The 25,417-nt window shown below is 33.7% G+C and overlaps 2 protein-coding genes across 5 annotated transcripts in view; one reads left to right on the top strand and one right to left on the bottom strand.

Annotated features, from left to right (window-relative positions):
* Nucleotides 1-25,417, bottom strand: part of btd (biotinidase) — a 182,260-nt gene that overhangs the window by 137,084 nt on the left and 19,759 nt on the right. The window lies entirely within an intron of this gene.
* Nucleotides 1-25,417, top strand: part of LOC127181792 (serine/threonine-protein phosphatase 6 regulatory ankyrin repeat subunit A) — a 41,576-nt gene that overhangs the window by 2,433 nt on the left and 13,726 nt on the right. Inside the window, exons 1-13 of one of the 4 annotated variants that reach the window (XM_051136730.1) lie at nucleotides 3,816-4,295; nucleotides 10,876-10,959; nucleotides 13,666-13,744; nucleotides 16,367-16,437; nucleotides 16,522-16,722; nucleotides 20,479-20,566; nucleotides 20,672-20,814; nucleotides 23,192-23,404; nucleotides 23,601-23,679; nucleotides 23,759-23,873; nucleotides 23,956-24,038; nucleotides 24,189-24,252; nucleotides 24,343-24,411. In XM_051136730.1, coding sequence (XP_050992687.1) covers nucleotides 4,167-4,295; nucleotides 10,876-10,959; nucleotides 13,666-13,744; nucleotides 16,367-16,437; nucleotides 16,522-16,722; nucleotides 20,479-20,566; nucleotides 20,672-20,814; nucleotides 23,192-23,404; nucleotides 23,601-23,679; nucleotides 23,759-23,873; nucleotides 23,956-24,038; nucleotides 24,189-24,252; nucleotides 24,343-24,411 — 1,418 coding nt within the window. In that variant the 5' untranslated portion in view covers nucleotides 3,816-4,166. Of the gene's footprint in view, nucleotides 1-3,815; nucleotides 4,296-10,875; nucleotides 10,960-13,665; nucleotides 13,745-16,366; nucleotides 16,438-16,521; nucleotides 16,723-19,453; nucleotides 20,229-20,478; nucleotides 20,567-20,671; nucleotides 20,815-23,191; nucleotides 23,405-23,600; nucleotides 23,680-23,758; nucleotides 23,874-23,955; nucleotides 24,039-24,188; nucleotides 24,253-24,342; nucleotides 24,412-25,417 lie in introns of those variants that run through there. The other 3 variants (XM_051136728.1, XM_051136729.1, XM_051136731.1) reach the window with 3 other exon arrangements.

The raw sequence follows: 25,417 nt of genomic DNA, 5'->3' as shown, positions 1-25,417 counted from the left end.
TTCTTCTCGTGTGCTTGTGTTTCTGTCGTCCTCTAGAGGGAGTTTGACTTCATCAAATCGCTTCAGACTCAATCCTGAGAGTTTTACACAAGATCCTGCATGTGTATTCACTTTTTCGAGTCCACTCATCCATTACACTGCAGGTTACACAAGGGTTTTTTGTTATATTTAAAATTTGTTTGTCATATTTGATATATTTTTAGTTATATTTAACATTTTTGTCATTTGATATAATTTTTGGTTATATTTAATATATTTTTGTCACATTTTATATATTTTTTTTATATTTAATATATATTTTTTTTGTCATATTTGCTATTTTTTTATTTATATTTAACATTTGTGACATATTTGGTATATATTTTGGTTATATTAAATATTTGTCATATTTGATATATTTTTTGTTTTATTTAATATAATTTTGTCATTTTTTATATATTTTTGGTTATATTTAATATATTTTTGTCAGATTCAATATATTTTATATATATATATATATATACATATATATATATATATATATATATATATATATATATATATATTTTTTTTTTTTTTTTTTAATTATATTTACATATATATATTTTTGTGGTTATATATATATATATAATCAATGTTTTTATACAACATTTTTGTTAAATATAAGATAATTTAAAATGTCAAATATGACAAAAATATGAAATATATAATGGCAAAATATATTAAATATAACCAAAAATATGTCATTTTATATATTTTTTTGGTTATTATTTTTTTTTTTCATATTTTAAATTTTTTTTTATATATTACATATATTTTGTCATACTTGATATATTTCTGGTTATATTAAACCTTTTTTGTCATATTTTATGTATTTTTGGTTTTTAAGGAAGTCATATTTGCACATTATGTTGTCTGACACTAGAAAATAATGTGGATTATTTTCTCAAATTTAGTCAGTAAGCTCTTTGTCTATGGCAGACTGTGAAAATATGATTCATCTACTGTGCATTTAATTGTTTTGATGTCTAATTTCTCTTGAATGTGGTTAAATTGTGCACTGGCTCTTAGTATGAATGTTATTTTTTTCACACTACATTGTCTGTTTCAGACAAAGTGTCTGTAATGATGTTTCTGTGCTTCTGCTGTATCTGGCAGGCCGTTTCTGACGGCATGTTTTCATTGGTTGCGTTATTGAATAGATGAGTTTGTCATTGGCTGCAGTGGTACAGTGGGCGGAGCTTAGAGGAGTGTTCAGTGCTGCAGGGTGTTAACAGACACATAGTGTACCATCTCCACTGCTGATACTCGTGCTTGTACAGAACATGAAACACTACAGCCATCAGAGAGACACACTCAAACTATGACGCTGTTGTCATCGTATAGCACAAAGTTTATGTGTTTAAAAATTTATATTTCGGGGTAAATACTATAGTGCATAAATGCAACAGTTTAAATTCAAACGTTAATTTGTATATGCACATTACTTTTCAAAAGTTTGGGGTTAGTACATTTATTTAATGTTTCTGTAAGAAGTGTTCTGCTCACAAAGGCTGCGTTTATTTGATGAAGAATACATAAAAATGCAGTAAAAACAGTTACTGACTTTTCCAGTCAGTAACCAATACAGAGGTTCAGTTTGATGTTAAAGCTGCTTTTATGGCTGATTTTACTTGGGAAAATCATTTTGTTGCCAGGAACATCAATCCTGTCATAACATGCTCAGAAGTGGCAGTTAGATGTTCTGGATACTTGTGGTGCAAAACTGTCTGATAAATCTCAATAATTCGAATTGTTTGTTTTACTTCGTCTGAAAAAAACAAAACAAAAGTTGTGTATGAAAAGTCACTAGGGTGTTGGGAGTGGTTGCTTTGTATTTGCTTGTGTTCAGTCCTACAAGATTTGTTTATGAGATTTAGTTAGATATTTTTCTGAGCTATAAATAGTGGCATGTTTCTGTGTTGACACTGTGGTTCTCCCTCATCTGAAATCACATCTGATTTATAATTCTGTGCTGTGTGACTGTTGAAGTGCTGATCTATGAGTGTGTGTCTTTATTAGTGAGTGTGTCGGGCCGTCAGCAGTTTGTTGTGGTGAGTTAGAATGAAAGCAGGAGGAGGAGGAGGAGATGATGAAGACGAGCCAATGAGAATGAGTCACAGATCAGCCGTTGTCTATTAGAGACAAACACACACTCACACTTACTCACATTTACCGGTGTTTCTAATTCAGGATGTATCGGAGACTTCAGTGGAAATGTGAGTAAAACTCGTCTAGGTCATATTTCAATCCCCCTCAAAATGAAATGAAATAAAATAATTTTAAATAATTGAAAATAAAATAATTGTAATGAATTTAAAACAGAACAATTTTAAATAAAATAATTGTAAATCATTTAAAATAAAATAAAGTAATTTTAAAATGAATAAAAAAAATAATTTAAAATGATTAAAAAATAAGTACAAATTAAATAAAATTAAAATTAAACTATTTTAGCATTATTTTTGGACTATATTTTTTTGGATTTTAGACTTTTTTTAATACTTTTTTCCTAGTTTCACATTATGATGTATTTGTTTTATTTTTATAAATAAATACACAAAACGTTTTTAAAAGTCCATTTTATACATTATGGCAGTTAATCTAATTTCTCATTAAAATCATTTTGAAAATACATTTAATGATGTTGTAATATTTATGAAATTATAAATTAAAATCAGCATGAATGTAGTTTAGTACAACAAATGCCACTGTAATGTATAATTAAATTAAAATATATAGTATATATCAATTATTTTCACTTATATCATATAAGATAATTTAAAATAAAATCATGTAAACTAATTTATAATAATGTAAAATAAAACAAAATAAAATAAAATAAATAAAATAATGATATGAATTGAGAATTGGATGTGAATGTGCTTAAATGAGTCCTGAAAATGTCCAAAAAATTGAATCAGAGACTTCAGTGGAAATGTAAATAAAACCTGTCTAGGTCATATTTAAAATACCACTCAAAATAAAATAAAATAATTGAAAATGAAAGTAAGATAATGTAAAATAAAAGCATGCAAAATAATGTATAATAATGTAAAATAAAATAATTTAAAACAATTTAAAATAAAATAATATAAAATAATTTAATAAAAGGTGTCCAAAAAATTCTTCAAATCTTCATTTACCATGCAAAAGTAATTTATTCTTTATTTTTTATTTAAAGGTGTTTTATGAGATTCACCCAAATAATTAAAACTATCTGTTTTCCTACACTTCTGCTTGTTTATAATAAATATAGAATAAATAAATATATAAAAAATGATATATTCATATTATATATTTAACATTATATATAAAATAAATATAATAACAATTTACTATGTTTTATACATTTGATCAATGTCATAATCCTTAAAACAATAATTGGCTTTTTTTTTTTTTTTTTTACATTAGAGGACATCCCCAAAGCTTTTCTCAGATTGAACTCCCTTCTGGTAACAATTTTGTCCCTGAAGTAAAAAAAAAAAAACAACAACAAAAAAAACACAGTGACCTTGTTCGTTGTCCTGACAGAGAATAATTTGATCCGTTCCTGACAGTGTTTGTCCCATCAGCTCTGTCTCTGTGCATCATATTTCACTGGTGTTAAAGGCTCATGCTGTCGGAAGCTCACTGTCTCATTACAAAACACCCCTCGCTCTCTCTCTCTCTCTCGCTCTCGCTCTCTCTCTCTCTCTCTCTCTCTCTCTCTCTCTCTCTCTCTCTCTCTCTCTTTCTCTCTCTCTCTCTCTCTGCTGTGTGTCTGTGTCTCTCTCTCGCTGCAGTGGGGTTGGTGTGTTGTTGCGGTGGGGGTTGGATCTGTGTGTGTGTGTGTGTGTAAAGTGCAGGTTTCAGCAGGCTGGAGCTCACACACCATTGTCCTCTCAGATCACACAGAGAGAGTGTGTGTATGAGTGTGCGTCTGTGTGAGTGAGTGTGTGTGTATGAGGACGCTGCATCTTCCCACTGCAGCACTGCTGATGTTCCGCTCGGAGGAATTCCCTGTTCTGGGATTGTGCACGTTTGGAGGGATTTAACACTGGGATACTAATGGCAGCGTATCTGAATGCCGCGGACGGGTCTGCAGTACGGAATTACGCTTGGTGTTTTTGTTGAAAGCGGCTCTGCTGTGCGTCAGAGAGGCAGACATGCGGTCGGAGCGCATGAGTCGCGTGTGTATCGTGGTCCTGGAGGAGGTGGAAGACGACGAACCCTCCCCTCTGCATTCCAAAGCCGCCCCGGACCACATTTCCCAGAATTCCTCTCAGGACGAGAAGGTGAGGTGCTGATTTGACTGCAGGTGGATGATAATGGAGTGTTTGTTGAGCGCTGAACTTCAATAGAAAGCGAGAAGAAAGTCAAACATCTGCTTTAGCAGCTGCATGTCGTGATCCGTCCCCGTCATTATCTGAAAACAGATACAGACACGTTCTTCTGTCAGATTGTCTCTGATTGGGGTTTCCAGGTGGGATCCAAAAATTCCATTTGGAAGCCCTGGATGATTTGAGTTGAAGCAGGCTGTGGACCTTTGACCTGGACGGAAACGCAGCTGTCAGGTGTAAATGTCAGAATGCATTCGGACGCACTTCACACGCAGCACACGTTCTTGCATTCAAAATACACTGGCTTGTAAAATGTAACTTTTTTTTGAAATGGTGTAAGATGCTTAAAAAGCCATGAGGTGCATAGCAAAGGTCACAAATATCCATCAACAATTGCAAAATATAATGCAAGAATGTGTTCTGTGTGAACAGACCTTTAGGCCAGAAATGAACTTAGTGCATAAGACAAGTACACAAATGCAGACATAAACAAACCTCATGTACTCTTTACTATTTTTGTTGCATATAAAAATATTTGTAGTGAAATGAGGCCAGATTTAGTATTTAGATTTTATTTTTTAACATTTTAAAACCTTTTGTATTGTATTTTTTTACTTTTTTTTAAATTATTTGTTAAATTTAATCTAAAAATTATTTTTTTAATTATTTATTTTTTAATATATTTTTTTCAAAGATTTTAAACCTTTTGTAGATATTTGTTTTGTTGAATTTTGTCTAATATTAATGAATGAATGGGTTAATTCATTCATCCATATTTTTTTTTTTGTTCTAGTTTTGTAAATTGTTTGTTGTTGAATTTTATTTAACATTTCAAAACTTTCAAAATCTTTTTTCAGTTTTTCAAATCTGAATTAAAATATGAATATATTTTTGGTTTTATCAAAGATAAACTTTAAATACTTTTGTAAAAAATATTGTTATTTTATGTTTTTAACTTATTTTTTTGTTTAAATTTATTTTTCTAATTCTTTATTTTAGATTTCATTTTATCAAAGCTGAACTGTTTTTATCAAATTTATTTATTTTGTTTATTTATATATATATTTTTAAAGATTACATTAATGAAAGATTACATTAATTAAAGATTTTACACTTTTTGTAGATGTTTATTTCTTGTTTTTTCTTGTATTTTATCTAATATCTATTCATTCATTCATCCATGATTTTTTTTTTTTTTTAGATTTTTTTTTTTTTTGTACTAGTTTTAAAAATATTGGGTTTTTTTATTTTTTTTTCTTATTGTTTATTTTAGATTTCATTTTATCAAAGCTAAACTTTTAATCTAATATTTATTTAGCTAATTATTTTTAATATATTTTTTAAAGATTAATTTTAAACCTTTTGTAAATGTTTATTTCTGGTTGCATTTTATCTAATACTTATTCATTCATTCTTTTTTTTTTATTTTTTTTTTTGTTCAAGTTTATATTTTTAATATTTTTTTGAAGATGTTTTATTGTAGTTTTTTCAAAGATAAATAAAAAAATATATTTTAGATTTGTTTTTTTATCAAAGAAAAACTTGAAATACTTTTGTATACTTTTATATTTATTTATTTATATATGTATATATGTTTTGCTACATTTTAGCTTGTCATACCTTCATACGTCTGAGCCATTATTCAGGGAGCTAAAACGTATTCAAATATATACTGTGCTTCCATCTTGACTGTAGTTAACCTACAAAAGAAAAAGAGGAACATGTTTTAAGCTAATACTCATTGCAGGATTGGCATTGTGAATTGTTCTCATACATTTCAAACCAAAATGCATCACATATAGCTAAAAGCACTGGTGTACTCGATCAATGACAGCAGCAGGCGTGTGAATGGAAACTATAGACAAATTAGCAGGATAATCAGTAGTTTAGTGGATGAACCGGACGGGCAGGTTTCAATTCTGTGGATTTTGCCGGCTTGTTTTGTCCTTTAATAGTTAAAAGGATTCTTTGAAGATCAGTCTAAACGGTTCCGACTGGTTTCAGTCAGTTTTCAGGAGCTTCAGGCTAAGGTTTTGCTGTTGTAACAGGCCACATTTCCTTAAACAGAGGAAAGCTGCATTCTTTCTTTTTACGACGTTCCCTCCTGTCTTTCATTCTCACGTCTGCCTTCAGCTGCTGCATCATACGTGTTTGTGAGGTGAATCCACATACAGACTACAGCAGGTGTGAGTGTGTTTATGAGTACATTGCCAGCTCCTCTATGTTTACTCTCTTCACTATCAGAAAAAAAGGTACACAAGCTGTCAGTACCTTTTCCAAAGGCACTAAAATGTACCATTAAAGTACTAATTTGTACACTTTAAGTACAAATCTGTATTTTAATGTACTGAAAAGGACTTTTTTGTGTAAATAAGGTCCAAAAATGTACCTTTTAAAAGGGTACTGTTCCAGTGACCGCTTTTGTACCTATTTTTCTGAGAGAGTTCCATGAGTTGCTCTTTTAATCATTTCCCGTAATGACACCTGAGAGTGGTGGGTGTGGCTGGTGGGCGGAGCTAGGTGTGGCTGGACAGGGTGGGGCTTCAGTGTAGCCTGTCCTTGTTTGGAATAACCTTGAATAAGACATTTAATGTAAATTCTCACTGGGTTTGATGCAGTGTTATTTTAGTATTATTTATAGGTTTTATGAATATTTTAGCTTTAATTTTTATATTTTCACTTAATTTTATGTTTTTGTAATTTTTATTAGCTTTTGTTTCTTTTAAATATTTAAGGTTTTATTTTATAGTTCACTTTTACTTATTTATTTCTAATTAATAATTTTAGTTCTTTAACTTTTTCAGTTAGTTGCTAAAACAACAATTCTCTCTTATTTTTAATTTAGTGTAAAGAACTAATTTTTATGTTTTATTTTATTTCAGATCAATTTCAATTAGCAATGATGTTTTAATAGTTTTAGGCTCTGCGGTAATAACCCTGCTTCAACATATTCAAATCTTGTATGTTGTTGGTACATGGCAAAAATATTATTTTCACATACTGCAGTAATGCATGATATATCAGCCAATATCAGTGTTTATTTAAATTAATATAAAGCAGATAATGTGTAGTGTTCTTTCTTTCTTTCTTTCTTTCTTTCCTACCTTCAGTGTTTTTTTCTATGGCAGGTTTCTATGCATTTTATTTTAAATGCATGTACTCCGTATTATAATGTATTAAAGGGGTCATCGGATGCAAAGTTTACTTTTTCATGTTTGAACATTAATGTGTGTTGGCAGTGTATGTACAAATCTACCCTGTAATGATAAAAATCCATGCAGTGGTTTTCAATTAATCTGTAAAAATAATATCCCCTTTTTCAAATCAAGCCATTATCAGATGCCTGTCGCTGTGGCGTCACACCCACAGAGGCCGCTCCCACGATAGTTGATTGACATGAGTGTCTTACCTCAGATCAGCTGTAATAGTCCAGTAACCTCCTTTGTTTCGATGCCGGAGCAGGGATGTAAGTTAGACAAGAACTGAGCGATTGAGGTGTTGTGTTGCTAGATGTAATAATGAACATAGTGGTCGTCATTTACTCCCGACATCTGAGCTGAAGATGCAGTAGATTACATTTGTTTGTGAAGGGAATGCGCCTCCCGATCTACATATATCCGTCTATGTTCTAATCATTCATGATCCAGCTTCACTTACAGCAGGAGTATAAGGGTTTTTTTTAATGAATCTTTGTGATCACCTGTCCTTATAACGTGGTAGTTAGGAAGTTTAGCGGCTAAAGTAAACAGGCTCGTCACTCCACAGAGAGAAGAGAGGGGCGGGGTGAGCAGAGCTCATTTGCATTTAAATAAACAACCCCTTAGAATAAGATGAGTTTTGCAGAGCTGATTTTGGCAAGGTAAAAAGGGTGTTGTTTTACAAAACCATTAAGAATTTTTAATTAAAGTATATTAGAGACTTTTCATTAAGACCCTAAAGAATCATATCAACTTGTGGAAAATGGGCATCCGATGAACCCTTTAAAGCATCCTTGCTAAATAAAAGTATTCATTTCTATATATTATTTTCCAAAAAATATATATATATAAAAAATTATACTGACTTAAAGCTTTTGAGTAGTATAGTGTATATTGTTACAAAAGCTTTTTATTGCAGATCTTTGGATTTTTCTATTGATCAAAGAATCCTGAAGAAAAATGTACTCAATTGTTTTAAATATTGATAATAATAATAATAATAAAAATGTTTCTTGAACAGCAAATCAGTATAGTAGAACGATTTCTGAAGGATCATGTGACACTAAAGACTGGAGTAATGATGCTGAAAATCCAGCTTTGATCACAGAAATAAATTACATTTTAAAATGTATTAAAATAGAAAACAGTTATTTTAAATAGTAAAAATATTTCACAATATTACTGCTTTTGCTGTGTTTTAGCTCAAATAAATGCAGGCTTGGTGAGCAGAAGGGATTTCAAAAAACATTAAAAATCTTACTGTCCAAAAACCTTTGACTGGTAGTGTATCTCAACATTATTTGACTGGTTATGTATCTCACATAATTTATCTCTAATATATTCCTCTCCAAACCATGTAATTGGCTGGAGAAAAACAGAATTAAATTAATTCATTAGTTTAGGGGTGGGCGATATAACCAAAATCTTCTATCACGGTAGAAGCAATTTTCTACCTCGATAACGATATATATCACAATATAGCAATTTGTATCTGAAAATGCATAAATAAAAATTCAAACACAAAGAAACTGTTTTATATATTGTAATTTTATTTAAACTGCGAATTGCAGCATTACTTTAAGTAAAAAAACAACCATACTGTTTACTGCAAGTGTATCGTCAGACTCAAGTGAGCGACATCACGAACAGGGCTCGAAATTGCGACCGTTTTGGTCGCATATTCTGCGCGACCTCAAAATATATTTGGAAGCATTTGTGCGAGTGTCTCTCTCTCAACCAACCTCTGTTCCGGATTTGTACAGACTACATTGCAATTAGGGATGTGTGATATGACGATTTTTGATTGTGGACAAATAAAATGTCTCCACAATCTGCTTTTGAAGAAATATACTATATTTCGTGCCACAGCGCACATTCTGTCAGACGCAATTCTGGCGCCTCCGTCTCAATATACGGTATAACGCGGCATACATTCAAATCAAATGATAACTCAGTTTCAGAGTTTCACTCACGCAGGGGCGTAATTTCCACTGGGGACACAATTTTCCAAACTCCCCCACTTTCAAATTGGTTTGTTAAATTAATGTCTTGTATTGTAGAATGCACCGCCGAGAGTTTAGCGCTATCCTTAAAACGAAACCGAAAGTAAAACGCGCGCGCGCATTCAAAAGCAATTTTAATACCACACGTTTAGAGAGCGACTCCTCAATGTGCGTAAATTAGACTACATAACATATCTAGGCTGTAGGCTATAGGTTGTGTAGTTGTATTTAATCCAACCTTAATATTCATTTGGTGCTTCTAACTAACGTTATTTGAAGTTGGGAGCACCAGTGCTACCAAGTAAAAAAGTTAATTTCGGTCCCTGACGAAGCTCATTTTCCACTTCGCTACGGCAAAACATGTTTAAACTTGGCAACTCCACTTGGCGAAAATATTTGAAGAAACTGCACCGGCTGAGTCAGTCGGCTGCTCTTAAATCGCTATCGCGGTACTTTGATGGCACACGTGACAGTCACGAGGCGTCGGCGCCGCCTCAAGTCGGACAAAATTACTAACCGGCATGCACTGCTTCAAGTCAGAATTTGATCGAACTGCGCAGCGCTGCGTTAAGTCGAACACACCCAATGTGTATTGCGTGGTTACGTAACGTGCAACGTCACGTGATCTCAATCGCGATTAAGATGATAGACCAAAATCTCTATCGGTTGACAAATTTCTACCGGTTAATCGTGTCTACCGGTATATCGCCCACCCCTACATTAGTTAATTGCTATTTACGCTCTAGAATTGTACATACTTTGCATGCATAACTTCATCACTCATTTTTCTCATTATCAGTGACAACGTAAACATAATTATTAATGTATAATTGCATCCTCAATATATTCCTCTGACCTGGTTAGAAATATTCATTTGCTCAATATTAACTGCTGATTTGAATCAGTCCCTATTTTGTTTAAAGCAACTAAGCACAGATGGACAGTTCAACTCTCTGTTCATTTCCTGAAAGTTTCATCTCTTCATATTTTCACGAATGTTGTTAGAACTGATTTCATACGCTATTAAACACATTTATTTCATGCTGCAGTTCAATGAATTTTTCTCTTTGGCGTGTTGATGAATCAATGGTTTCTTGTGTTCTTCTCTCTATAATAAACCGCTTGACGTTTGATTCTCAGAATGTCCTTTCTGCATAGATTAAACACAGTGTTTCATTCATTTTATTTCTTTTCATCTTCACACAACATTTAACACAGACGCCTGTTATTCGAGACAAGCTTGTCATAATTTGAGTTTAGATTGATATCAGACAATGTTGGTTTGTCTCTATTTTCAGTATTGTTTTTAACAGTTTCTCTTTCATTTCTCCATAGCCCTCTCTGATTAAAGCCATATTTAATGGGGACGCAGATGAAGTTCGCTCTCTCATATTCAAGAAAGAAGACGTCAATGTGCAGGTGAACGTCTATTACTTGCAAAAACACAAACTATCCCTTGAAATTCTCTTAAAGTGGTAATTTTTTAGTTTTTGTTGCATCTGGCTTGGTTTTGAGACCAGTTTATTGATCTCCTATTGATGGATGATCTTTCTGAAATGCACACAGTGGCCGTTTTTGTAGATTATTTGTCTTCGTTTCTTAATGGCTCTTCATCTGAGAGGTTAATAGGCTCTCATGAGCCTGCATTTGGACTGAAGATGGTTTATTTTACCGCTCGCTGTTTAATGAGGAGTCCGTTTTCATTGCCAATGCCTGGAGAGACGCCCATTGCGCTGCCAGCCAATCGCTGATAGCCTGTCGGGTCACGTGATTCGCCGTGGCTTGGCCTCCTGTTTCCCATTCTCATTCCATACCAGATGGAAAACAGAAGCCTGCAGGGTGGCATGACACTGAAGAATGAATGATAGCCGCTCTTTAGTAATTGCCTTTATTGACTAAAATGTCGAACGAGCCATTCGCTTTCCTTAAGCCTCCAGAGGAACGGTTAATGCTGCTGTATAGATGGTCGCAAAACATCTGAGGGACCTGAAATGGAGAAGTGTGTGTGTCTCGTGTTTCTGCATGCCGTCTCTGGGGATTTGTGGCCACATTGATCTCTCTCTCTCTCTCACACACACACGCATACAAATGCATCACTGTGTGCCATGCGCAAGAATCCAGTGTGTGTATCATATAACACACACCCCGCTGAAACCGCACATGCATCAAACGCTTCCAAATGGAGTAAAACTCATGCAAATTAGAGGTGAATTGCATAAACATATCTTGCATAAACAACAGATGAATCTGTTTTGAGCAGAAATGAGTTTGGATGCAGTAGAGTATTTGATTGGTTGATGTGTTTCTCTTGCAACGGTCAGCAATAGATTAAAGAAAAAAAAAGTATAATAATAATAATATTAAAAATAATATTTTTCAGCAAGGATGCATTAAATTTATCAAAAGTGACAGTACGTAATTTAATTACAAAATAAATATAATTGTAATTAGTTACAGTTACTAAGAAAAAAAAAATGTAATTACATTACAGTTACTTTTGAAAAATGCCAGTGATTACAAAGGGGATTACATCTGAATTTTTCCACACACCCACCCACACTTACAGATTTCATTGACTTCTTTTAAATTGCATTGACTGCTCTAAAATGAGTCACCAATGTTTCAGGAGTTTAGGACACAGAATAGGACACATGCTTATTCGATATCTGATTTATTTCCTATTTGGGTTTATGTATAAACTTTATTTTTTAAACTATTTCTTGTTATGATGTTATTTGTTATGATCTTGTTATGACATATAGCGCAACTGCGCTCACGGTGACCCGAGTTTAATTCCCGTCTCGAGGTCCTTTGCCAGTCCCGCTCCCCTCTCTGCTCCCAGCTCTTTCCTGTCATCTCTCTACTGTCCTATCACAATAAAAGGCATAAAAAGCCCAAAAATATAAGTTAAAAAAAAAAAAAAAAAGTCTGAATTTGTGGTGGCTGTGCTTTAAATTAAATTATTACACAGCTCAGACTATTTTCGGGGCAACTTAGGTCAGTGCTATATGCTTGATAATTTTTCTTGGTGGACTTGCTCTATTATTTCATACAAACGCAGCTGCTGCCGTTTTTTTTTTTTTTTTTTGTGCATTGTAATAGATTATAAGAACTAACAAACTAGTACTACTACTTAATTATTTATGTGGTGAAATGTTGTATAAGAAAACTGGTATGACTGCACTGTATCCTTAAAATGTCTAGTTTGAACTTGCCGTTTGCTAGCAACTGATTTCTTTATGGAAGCTTTGCATTCAAATATTTAATCTCAGATCAGTGTTTTGTGTCTAATAATTTTAACACGAAACATCTAAATAATCTATCAAGCAGCTGTGTAATAAGTGAGATAATGTACATTCAGCCAGTTGTTATCGCAAAATAAAGATGTATATTATCGCTTACTTATTATAATTTTAATTCAAGTGATAAAGGATTTTGAAAGTCTGACAGTAATCAGTGTTGAGTGCTACTGTAAGGTTAACTCTGCCTGGTTTAAATGTTTTAAAATGATTAACAGTTGAAAATATTAGAAAAAAGTAATCAAAAAGTAATTAAAAGTAATAAGTTACATTACTTTAATAAAGTAATTGAAAAGTTACACTACTTATTACATTTTAAATCAAGTAACTTGTAATCTGCAACCTATTACATTTCCAAAGTAACCTTCCCAACACTGGTTACAGAAGATTACAATGCTATTCTTTTGAATTTTCTATTCATTAAAGAATCCTGACAAAATAGTTTTTACAAAAATATTTGGTAGCACAACTGTTTTCAGCATTGCTAATAAGTTTGTTGAGCAGCATATCATACTGGAATAATTTCTGAGGGATCATGTGACTGGAGTAATGATGCTGAAAATACAGCTTTGATCACAGGACTAAATTAATATTAAAAATATATTCAACTAGGAAATGGTTATTTTGAATTCTAAAATATTTTAAAATTTTACTGTGTTTTTAATCAATTAAATGCGTCCTTGGTGAGCAAAAGAGACTTTATTCAAAAACATTAAACCATCTTACCAACCCTAAACGTTTGAAAGCTATTGTATTTGCTGAAATAGTGAAAATAACTAGTTTTAAACATGATTTTTAATGAACTGTTGTGTTTGTGAATCCACAGGACAGTGAGAAGAGAACGCCGCTCCATGCTGCTGCTTACCTGGGCGACGCTGAGATCATAGAGCTGCTTATCTTGTCAGGTATGAAGGGTCATTTAAACCCGAAACCCTCAGAATGAGCTATGAGATCCTAAACGTCTAGTACAGTGACTGAAATATCTGTCAGATATATTAAAAGATCAATATTATTGTATAATCTGGATTGGTGGATAAATCTGCAGTACCACAGGGTTCGTACAAGGTGCTTAAAGTGCTTGAAATACTTGAGTTTTACTTTTTGAGGTACTTTAAAAGTGCTTGAATTATTGAAAGACAATGTATCTGAGAAGTGTTTAATTTTGTCAATAAGCACATTTCTTTTTACGCAAAATTCACGCAATTAAAAAAAATATATAATTCCTTTTTTATTTCAGTTAATGTCACAAACATTCGAGTCAAGCTAGTACTAGTACTGACAGCGTCGTGTAAACATGGCTGAAGACAAGAAAAGAGGAAAAGTGAATCAATTGAGTCATTTATGCCGGAACTGCTCCGATTGATTCAAACTCGAGACTCGTGAGATTCTGACTCGATCATTCATTTCAGGCGATTCACTAGCAAACACCGGATTAAACTAAAAGAGCCATTTAATCAGTTAACCATTGCGTCGCAAAATTATTCACTCTTTCGAAGCGCTCCAATCGGATCTTGTATCGCGAATCATTTGATTTAGATCGGGACTTCAAATCGCGTATCGCGAATCATTTTATTTGAATCATTCAATTCGCGAAATGATTCACGAACTCGCTGCGATTCGCGACTTCAGTGTTGGTTCGCGAATCATTTGTTTCAGATCGGGACTTCAAATTGCAGATCTTAAATAATTTGATTTACATCTCAACTTCGGAGCACGTATCACGAATCGCAGCGGGTTCGTGTATCATTTCGCAAATTGAATGATTCAAATCAAATGATTCGCCGATTCGCAGTCCCGATCTAAAGCAAATGATCCGTGATCCGCGCTCCGAATTCTGATCTAAAATGATTCGCCCTGCGTCCCAAAGATTTCGGTCCAGGACTACAAACACGAGTAAAACGTATTAAAAAAACTACAAACATGGCGGATGTGCGCGACCGGTTGTTAGGTAGAGATGTTTAGAAAAAGAGGTTTGAGTTACCAATAATCAGCATTTAACCTGGTAAAAAAATATTTATTTCATGTTATCTGTGTTATATTTCATTTACTTTAAGGGCGTAGTATAAGTAGGCACATTGGGACGCTGCATCGGTTCTTTAGATCGTGGATCGCGAATCATTTTATTTAGATCGGAACTTCAGTGCAGGTTCGCGAATCATTTGATTTAGATCGGGACTTCAAATTGCATATCGCAAATCATTTGATTTAGATCTTTGAGATCTTTTAGACTTTGGAGCGCGTGTCGCAGCAAATTGAATGATTCAAATCAAATGATTCGCGATCCGCGCTCCGAGTCCTGATCTGAAATTATATGGTTCTTCGGAGTGTGAATTGCGAATCATGTGATTTAGATCTTTTGCTTTAGTTCGGAACTTCGTTGCACGGTTCACGAATCATATGTTTCAGATAAAGATTTTGGAGCGATTTAACGAGTCTTTTGTCGATTTTTTTGTTTTGTTTTGTTTTTGTTTTGTTTTTTTTGTTGTTTTTATTCATTTACTAATTTTGCTTTATTTTTTTAGTAGAACGAAAATGTCAAACCATTAAGGCAGCACAGTTATAAAAATAAAACAAAGAAAAAAACTATACACATACAAAATTAAATACAATTTTTCATTAGTATATTTTTTTTTCTATTTAATGTTTTCTGCTTGTCAAGGCTGCATTTATTTGATCAAAAATACAGTAAAAAACACTAAAAATTGTAAAATATTATTACAATTCAGAATTTGTGCTTTCTATGTGAATATATGTTAAAAATAGTTTATTTCTGTGATGCAAAGCTGAATTGTCAGCATCATTACTCCAGTCTTGTGTCACATGATCCTTCAGAAATCATTCTAATATTCTGATTCATTGCTCCAGAAACATTTCTGATTATTAGCAATATTTAAAACAGTTGTGCTGCTCCATATTTTTGTGCAAAATGTGGTTTTCAGGATTCTTTAATGAACAAAAGTTCAAAAGAAAAGCATAGAAATCTTTTGTGACATTATAAATGTCTTTTCTGTCACTTTTGCTCAATTTGATGCATCCTTGCTGAATAAAAATATTAATCTAAATGACTCCAAACTTTTGAACAATAATGTATATAATATATATTTATTGTTTTCATCTAAACAAAATATTTCAGTCATTTAAATACAACAGAAACCACCTAGCAACACATTAGCAACCACTAATAACAACACTGACATTGTGTATATAAAATATGTAACATATATAAATTATATTGCAAATGATCATTGAAAACTGTTGAACGCTACACCAATGACACACTGTCAAAACACACATCACGTGACTTCCTGAAATGGCTGCATGTACGTGTGTAAAAGAGGCGTTGATGTGATGAATGACAGAGTAAAAGTAACAGGTGCTGCTGTATTTTAGGCATCAGATGTGATCACAGAGCATTTTGGGAGTTTATTTTGAACAGGCTTGTGGGAAGCTCCACGTATCCTGCTTTAGCTGTAACATTATAAGTGTAATTCATTGATGCATGTCCTTTCTCTTTCTGTCTCTCTCAGGGGCGAGAGTGAATGCCAAAGATAATAAATGGCTCACTCCTCTTCATCGTGCCGTAGCTTCCTGTAGTGAGGTACGACACGTCCTCCAGCGCTGGAACAACAAATATAAGCAAATGAAATGGCTTTCAAGGTCATTAATGTGATTGTGTGTTCAGGAAGCTGTGCAGGTGCTGTTGAAACACTCGGCGGATGTGAACACACGGGATAAGAACTGGCAGACGCCGCTGCACGTGGCTGCGTCACATAAAGCCGTGCGCTGCGCCGAGGCGTTGGTCCCGTTGTTAAGCAACGTCAACGTGTCAGACCGCGCCGGACGTACGGCTCTACACCACGCGGCCTTCAGCGGACACCTGGAGGTCAGATGCTCAGTTTTTCACTCTGTCTGCAGATGAACAGATGCACAGTACGTGCCTCTCCTGGATGTGACACGTTTCCACAATATCCAGTGTGTCATAGCAGAGTTTATGAGACCTGTAAACATCAAAAATGAAACAAAAAGCAAAACAAATGGCAGAAAAAGGTCTGTTCACATCTACACTGTGTGCATAATTATTAGGCATGTTGATAATCTGGTCATATTTTTTTACCAAGCACATTTTACCAATTCCAAACCACAACAATCTTAATAACTACTATTAATTTTGTATTTAATCATCTGTAAGATATACAGTAGTCAACATTTGAAGTGGATCAAAAAAAATTAAACAAAATTGTCCTAAGACAAGAACAGGTATTCTTTTTGTTTTAGGACAAATTTGGAAGGTTTTGACCCAAAATGTTGACTACTTATATTGAAGGCTGGAAGTGAAAAACTCCTTATATTCAGGTGTGCATAATTATTAGGCATGGTTTCTTTTACAGATAAAATGAGCCAAAAAAGATATTTAACCCAGACTGAAAAGTCCAAATTATTAAATGCCCATGAGAAGAATGCAATACTAATGCATTACAAGAATTTGCAAAGTTAAGGCTTGACCATTGGACAGCGAAATGCTTGTTGAGTCTGCATGGTCAGAAAAAACAGGTGGAGAAGAAAAGATGCATGTTAACTGCAAAAGAATTAGGAATTAAGGTGAAGAATTAGGTGTGACACCATCAGGAACCATTTAGTCTCCAGCACCACCATTTTCCAGAACTGCAACCTACCTGGAGTCTTCAGAAGTTCAATGTGTCAGGTTCTAAGAATAACAGGCTGCCGTGTTGTGAAATACATGAAGACAGTTTTTTTTTTTTTTTTTTTTTTTTTGTAGGCTTTATAGACAGAAAAGTTGAGAGTGACTCTTGAAGGACAAGCATCACATCCTCTTTTACCTCTGATTCAAGAATTTATCTTCCAAAATCTGGCAGTAAGTTTTGGGAGTTCATGTTTAGTCTCCTATCCTGAAAAGTCTGACTTGCAGAGATGGACTAAAATGAACTCCCAAAACTTACTGCCAGATTTTGGAAGATAAATTCTTGAATCAGAGGTACAAGAGGATGTGATGCTTGTCCTTCAAGAGTCACTCTTAACTTATCTGTCTATAAAGCCTATAAAAAAACTCTCTTCATGTATTTCGCAACACGTCAGCTTGTTATTCTTATTAAGTCAGGAGCATTTTTTAGGATTTTTTACCAAGCAAAGTCTCTGAGACTCAACAAGCATTTCGCTGTCCAATGGTCAAGCCTTAACTTTGCAAATTCTTGTAATGCATTAGTATTGCATTCTTCTCATGGGCATTTAATAATTTGGACTTTTCAGTCTGGGTTAAATATCTTTTTTGGCTCATTTTATCTGTAAAAGAAAACATGCCTAATAATTATGCACACCTGAATATAAGGAGTTTTTCACTTCCAGCCTTCACGGACAGTTATATATCACTTACAAATGATTAAATACAAAATTAATAGTAGTTATTAAGATTGTTGTGGTTTGAAATTGGTAAAATGTGCTTGGTAAAAAAAAAATATGACCAGATTATCAACATGCCTAATAATTATGCACACAGTGTAGAGCGAAATGAGAAAATCTGGTTGTGCTTAAATGCAAAATAAAGAAAGCTATCTGATAAAAATTTTAATAGTCATAGTGTGAAACAGTCCAAAACCACTAGTTGCATTTTCTAATAACTGTACAAAATTCACTGCTGTTCAAACATTTTGGGTCTGAATGATTATTATTATTTTTTTTTCTTTTTTAAAGAAATTAATCCTTTTATTCAGCAAAGATGCATTAAATTGATCAGAAGTGACAGTAAAGACATTTATACAGGGTTTGTACAGTGCTTGAAGTAGGTGAATTGAAATTTAAGGCCTGGAAAACCCTTGAAAATAGCAATATTCCTGAAGAGTATTCCTGAAGGGTACTTTCTCACAAAATTCACACAATTAAAAAAAAATTGTACCTTTTTCGCTTATTTCAGTTAATGTCAGAAGACATTTGAGCGAAGCCAGTAGTTGTACTGACAGTGTCGTGTAAACATGGCTGAAGACGCGAAAAGAGGAACAGACAACCCAAATCAGTTGAGTCATTTACGCTGGAACCGCTCTGATTGATTCAAACTCATGACTTGATCCTTAATTTCAAGCGGATCACCAGTAAGATCACTATTCATTGTCGAATTTCGACATCGTCTGTAACGATTTTAAAAAAGCATGTAGTGATGAAACAAAGCTTTCTGAAGCTTCGAATCAGTTGAACCGTTGCTTCGCAAAATGATTCATTCTTTTAAAGCGCTCCAATCGGATCACGTATCGCGAATCATTTGATTTTGATCGGGACTCCGAGCGTGTATCGCAAATCATTTGATTAAAATCAGAACATGTTCGTGAATCTTTTGGTGAACTGAATGATTCAAATCAAATGATTCACGATAATGCGATTTGAGTCCTGATCCGAAATGGTTATTCAAAGGGTGGATTGCGACTCAATTGATTTAGATTGGAACTTCGTATTGCAAATCATTTGATTCAGATCAGAACAGGATTTCGGAGCGATTTCACTAATCTTTTTTTTTTTTTTACAGTAGAAAATATATACACATATAAAATATAGCATTATTTGTAATACTTCAGTAGTAATACTTTGCATGTGCTTCATTTTATTTTAGCCATTTTTTATATAAGTATATTTTTATTTATCTATCTCTCTTTTTTGAGAAATAGAAGACATTGTCGAATAAGTGAGATCTCTGATTAAAGTCCTTGAAAATAAAAAAAAAAGTAGTGCTTGAAAAGTCCTTGAAAGTCCTGGAATTTCATTGTACAGTATCTGTACGAACCCTGTTTGTAAGGTTACAAAAGATTTCTTTTTCAACTAAAAGCTGTTCTTTTAAAATTTCTATTTATCCAAGAATCCTGAAAAATAAAAAATGTGTCACGTACACTAAAATTTATAATATGATTTATAATCATCAGAAATGTTTCTTGATGGATCCTGATGGATCATGTGACACTGATGAATGGAGTAATGATGCTGAAAATTCAGGTTTGATCACAGCAATAAATTACATTTTAACACATATTCACATAGAAAACAGTTATTTGAAATAGTAATAATATATCACAATATTACTATTTTTACTGTATTTTTTATCAAGTAAGTGGAGGCTTGGTAAGCAGAAGAGACTTCTCTCAAAAACATTATAAAATCTTACCAACCCCAAACTTTTAAATGGTTAACCATCCTAAAAGTCATGTAATCCACAACTAGTTTAGACATCCATAAAGCAACCTTTGTTTGCTATATCACTTCTGTTTGCACTGCTTGTTTGCTGTGTCCTTCAAATCTTCTTTCTGCTTGGTTATCAACAAATCCAACAGATTGAGGTCTGTCTAGAATGCCGCTGGCAGATACATGACCCAAAAGCTGATATATTATTGATCGGTGAGGTATTTTTCTAGCACACAAGATAAAAAATGACCAGCTCTCCAAGCAAAGTCAAATAACAACAAATAACAAAGACTGACGTAAAATACAGCATGCTAGATAAGCCTTGTTGTGTATTTTAAATCATTTTAGGCTTTCTTGCAGTCCTGTTGAAAGTATGCTAAGGTCCTCTAGGCTAGATCTAAATAAATAAAATATCTAGTTTAGTATTCATGGTGTAATCTTTTTGTATTCTCTGTGACTGCAGATGGTTCAGTTGCTGGTGTCCAGAGGTGCAAACATCAACGCTTTTGATAAGAAGGACAGACGAGCTGTTCACTGGGCCGCATACATGGGTAAGACGTCAACATGACCATCACGACAAACAGAAAACGTCTTCATCAGCCTCAGAACAGTGTAGAGCAGACTACCTTAAAACTCATTCACTGTCTCTGTCTCAGGTCATTTGGAGGTGATGAAGCTGCTGGTGTCTCATGGCGCTGAGGTTTGCTGTAAGGATAAGAAATCCTACAGTCCTCTTCACGCCGCTGCGTCTAGTGGAATGATCAACGTCGTCAAATACCTGCTCAATCTGGGCGTTGATGTAAGTAAGCCCCACCCACATTGTGCATAATGCTCCGCCCCTCAGTCGCCACATGAATCATAATTGTTTTATATAGAGAACACATGCTGCTAATGCTCATGGTCTTTTTTTTCCTTTAAAAAAAATCATGAAAATCTGACTTTTTCCATGCTTAAGTGCTATAAATGGGTCCTCAGTGCATCTACCAACCCAGGCAATGTGAAAAAGAACAATCCAGTACATTTTTTTTTTAGTAAACCTTTCTCTGCAAGCTTGTGAAAAAACTGATCTCATTACAATATTACCGGCACTTAATCTGCACGTTTCCATCCATGGCACCGTCATTCTGTTTAAGCTAGCGACAACGGTGTAGCAGTTCTAACTCCATGACAAAAGTTTGAGCAAAGCATGCTAACTGTTCTGTCTTTGGCTGCACAGATGAGCACAGAAGACTATTTAGAGTTGCAGCCTTTAAGGACACAAGAGAGCAGTCGATTTATTGATTTATTTACTGTATATTATGCTGCTGCCACACAGATCTAATATAAACATGATTTCTTTCCCAGCTGTGTACATTCAAAGACATAACTGTCTGTTTTTGTAACTTGTGTGTTTTTAACACAAACTTGTGTGTATTTGACAGTTTAAGCGCAATAAGACATGAAAGAGAACTTAGTTTAGTTTTTACATGCTATGTGACAGCTGCTTTCTGTGTGCGTGCTTCGCATGTATGCGCACAGGAAACCCTATATCAGAAGTTTAAACTAATATGGTTTAAAAAGCATGATTTCAGTGCGTTAAACATGATAATCAAAACCAAACATGTTTAGCAGAGTGTCTGAGTGACGAGCTGTAAAGCCCTATTATGGAAAAAGGCATGTTTCTTCTTCTGCTTTCACTCAAAATAGGCATTTTCAAAATGATATAATAAATGATCTGTGTGAACTTCACAGACACGTTCTGGGGATACCTGAGACTTATATTATATTGTAAATCGGGGCATAATAGGTCTCCTTTAAGAAAAACCTTGACTCTGTAGTTTTCAAAATTACTGTCAATTAATGCTTTTTAAATTATATAATTTGGTCTGCAATGTATAGCCAAATCTACAAAAATTAAAATTAAAATATCAAAGAATTTTTATTGTTATACACCAGGCGTGCTCAACCCTGTTCCTTCCTGCAGAGTTCAGGTCCAATCCTGATCAAACACACCTGAACCAACTAATTAGGATCTGAAGGAGCACTTGACAATTACAGACAAGTGTGTTTGATTAGGGTTGGAACAAAACTCTGCAGGGAGGTAGATTTCTGGGAACAGGGTTGCGCACCCCTGTTATATACTGTTTTTCTTAAATTATAAAAGAATTTAAGTCATGTTCTTTTTGTAACAGGATATATGTATCATTAATATTTTAGTCATCCAACAGAAAGATGCCATTTATATTATAATATAAGATGATATAATACAGTGGACTATATTAAATATATTATACTGTATTGTTGTATTTACATAATCAATAATTAATCTACGTTTGTGACCTTGGACCACAAAACCAGTCTTAAGTAGCACAGCACAAAATTATAGATTTTTCTTTTATGCCAAAAATCATTAGGATATTAAGTAAAGATCATGTTACATGAAGATATTTTGTAAATTTACTACCATAAATATATCAAAACTTAATTTTTGATTAGTAACATGCTTTGCTAAGAACTTAATTTGAACAACTTTAAAGATGATTTTTCTCAATATTTTTATTTTATTTTATTTATTTATTTATTATTTTTTGCACCCTCAGATTCCAGATTTTCAAATAGTTGTATCACGGCCAAATATTGTCCTATCCTAACAAACCATACATCAAAGGAGCTTATTTATTCAGCAGATGTTTAAATCTCAGTTTCAAAAAAATCGACCCTTATGACTGGTTTTGTGGTCCAGGGTCACATATAATATAATATAATATAATATAATACAGTAAATTATACTAAATATATTATACTGTATTGTTGTATTTACAAAATCGACACAGGCATTTATTTGATCAAAAATAAACAGTAAAAAGATTAATATTGTGAAATATTATAACAAATTAAAATAACTGTTTTCTATGTGAATATATTGTAAAATGTAATTAATTTCTAGGATCAAAGCTGAGTTTTCAGCATCATTACTCCAGTTTTCAGTGTCACATGAATCTTTCATCAGCCTATTTTAAATATTACTGTATTGTGTTACTGCCATTGGAGAGCTGTTTAATCATGGCTGTATTTATGTGGTTTACACTGTGACCTTCCTTGAATTTGACATGACATCATAATTACTAAAAACCTAATTTACACAGTCAGTTGAATAAAAAAGCACCATTAACCACATGATCTGTCTCTGTCCTCAGATTAACGAGCCGAACGCATATGGAAACACTGCTCTGCACCTGGCGTGTTTTAACGGGCAGGACGTGGTGGTGAATGAGCTGATCGAAGCAGGCGCTGATGTCAATCAGGTGAATGAGAAGGGCTTCTCTCCGCTGCACTTCACCGCCGCGTCCCGCCAGGGGGCGCTCTGTCTCGAGCTGCTCATCGCCAACGGAGCCAACGTCAACAGCAAGGTCAGTGAACCCTGCAAGAAATGAATGTGCCATGAATATGTCAATGAATGTCTTTAAACTGTATCGTCTTAATAATCAGAAATATTTGTTGAGCAGCAAATCATCATATTAGAATGATTTCTCAAGGTTCATGTGACATGAAGACTGGAGTAATGATCGCTGCAATATATTACATTTTTTTTCATCTCTTCTCCAGAGTAAAGATGGTAAAACTCCTCTCCACATGGCAGCCATTCACGGGCGATACTCCAGATCACAGGCCATCATTCAGAATGGTAAGTGTGTGTTATTCTCCCCGTTTCTTGTTTGTCTTCCTCTTCTGTTTCTCCTCATCCTCTCTTTCCTCGTTTATAGGCGCAGAGATCGACAGCGAGGATGAGAACGGAAACTCTCCGCTTCATATAGCGGCTCGTTACGGTCACGAGCTGCTCATCAACACTCTCATAACCAACGGTGCGGACACGGCAAAGTGAGTGATAGGACGTTTGTTTAATGTTACGCATAATTCATGAGCTCATGCTGATCATGTGACTTTGACTCCACCTCTGTAGGCGGGGTATCCATGGAATGTTCCCGCTGCATCTGGCAGCTCTGAGCGGATTTTCAGACTGCTGCCGGAAACTGCTCTCCTCAGGTGTGTCCCATTTATTGTGAAGATTTATGGTGTTTATAACAGCAGTTAAAATTTATGCTGTGCATGTCACTTACTTTCCCTGTCTCAGTGAAATGCCTTGGGCTTTTAACTTTTTTTTTTTTTCTTGATAATGGATATCTGTTGGTTCAGGTTTTGACGTCGACACGCCAGATGACTTTGGCAGGACTTGTTTGCATGCGGCTGCTGCAGGAGGGTGAGTCACAGCGCTGCTGCTATCTGATTGGCTCAAAAGCGCCAGGATGTTCTATTGTCCTGATCATGTGTCTCTTGTTCTTTTCTCCAGGAATCTGGAGTGTTTAAATCTGTTGCTCAACACAGGTGCAGACTTTAATAGGAAAGACAGATTTGGGAGGTGAGTTACAAACCTAAATAAACCCAAAAATCAAAAGTGTTCGAAAAGTGTATTAATGTTTGAAATAAGTCTCTCTTCCTCACCAAGGTTGCATTTATTTAATCAAAAATACAGTGAAAACACTAAAAATGTGAAATATTATTACAATTTAAAATGAGTGTTTTCTATGTGAATATATTGTAAAATATAATTTATTCCTGCGGTCAAAGCTAAATTTTCAGCATCATTACTTCAGTCTTCAGTGTCACATGATTCTTCAGAAATCATTCTAATATGCTGATTTGCTGCTCAAGAAACACTTCTTCTTCTTCTTCTTCTTCTTCTTCTTATTATTATTATTATCAGAATTTTTTCAATTGTTACATTTAAAAGTCATTAAATAGATGCATTTATTATGAAAAGTGAGGATAAAACGATAAATAAATGCTGCATATGGGTTTTTAACCCAAAATGTTAATTTTGCCAAATAAATAAATAAATAAATAAATAAATAATTATTTTACATTTTATTATACATTTTATTTTTCAGGAATCTTTGAATAGAAAGTTCAAAAGAACAGCATTTTTTTTGGAATTTAAATCTTTTGTAACTTTAATGTCTTTAATTAATTTAACGAAATTCAATTTTTGAAATTCAAAATTTAAATACATTTTATTTTATTTTATTTTATTTTATTATTATTATTTTTATTATCATCATTTTCAGTTTTTACATTTAAAAGTCATTAAATAGACACATTTATTATGAAAAGTGAGGAAAAAATGCAGACAAAGAACAAAATAAATGCTGCATATTTACAAATTTACAATTTACAAATAATTTACTCACCCCCTTGTCATCCAAGATGTTCATGTCTTTCTGTCTTCAGTCATAAAGAAATTATGGTTTATTATGGAAGACCCTTCTTCCTCGGCTGGGATCATTTAGAGCCTTTGAAGCTGCATTTAAACTACATTTTGGAAGTTCAAAATGGGGGCACCAATGAAGTCCATTATATGGAGAAAA

Source organism: Labeo rohita, chromosome 19 (assembly GCF_022985175.1).
Source record: "Labeo rohita strain BAU-BD-2019 chromosome 19, IGBB_LRoh.1.0, whole genome shotgun sequence".
In the NCBI taxonomy this organism is placed as follows: domain Eukaryota; kingdom Metazoa; phylum Chordata; class Actinopteri; order Cypriniformes; family Cyprinidae; genus Labeo; species Labeo rohita.
This window is presented reverse-complemented; position numbering and strand designations above follow the sequence as displayed.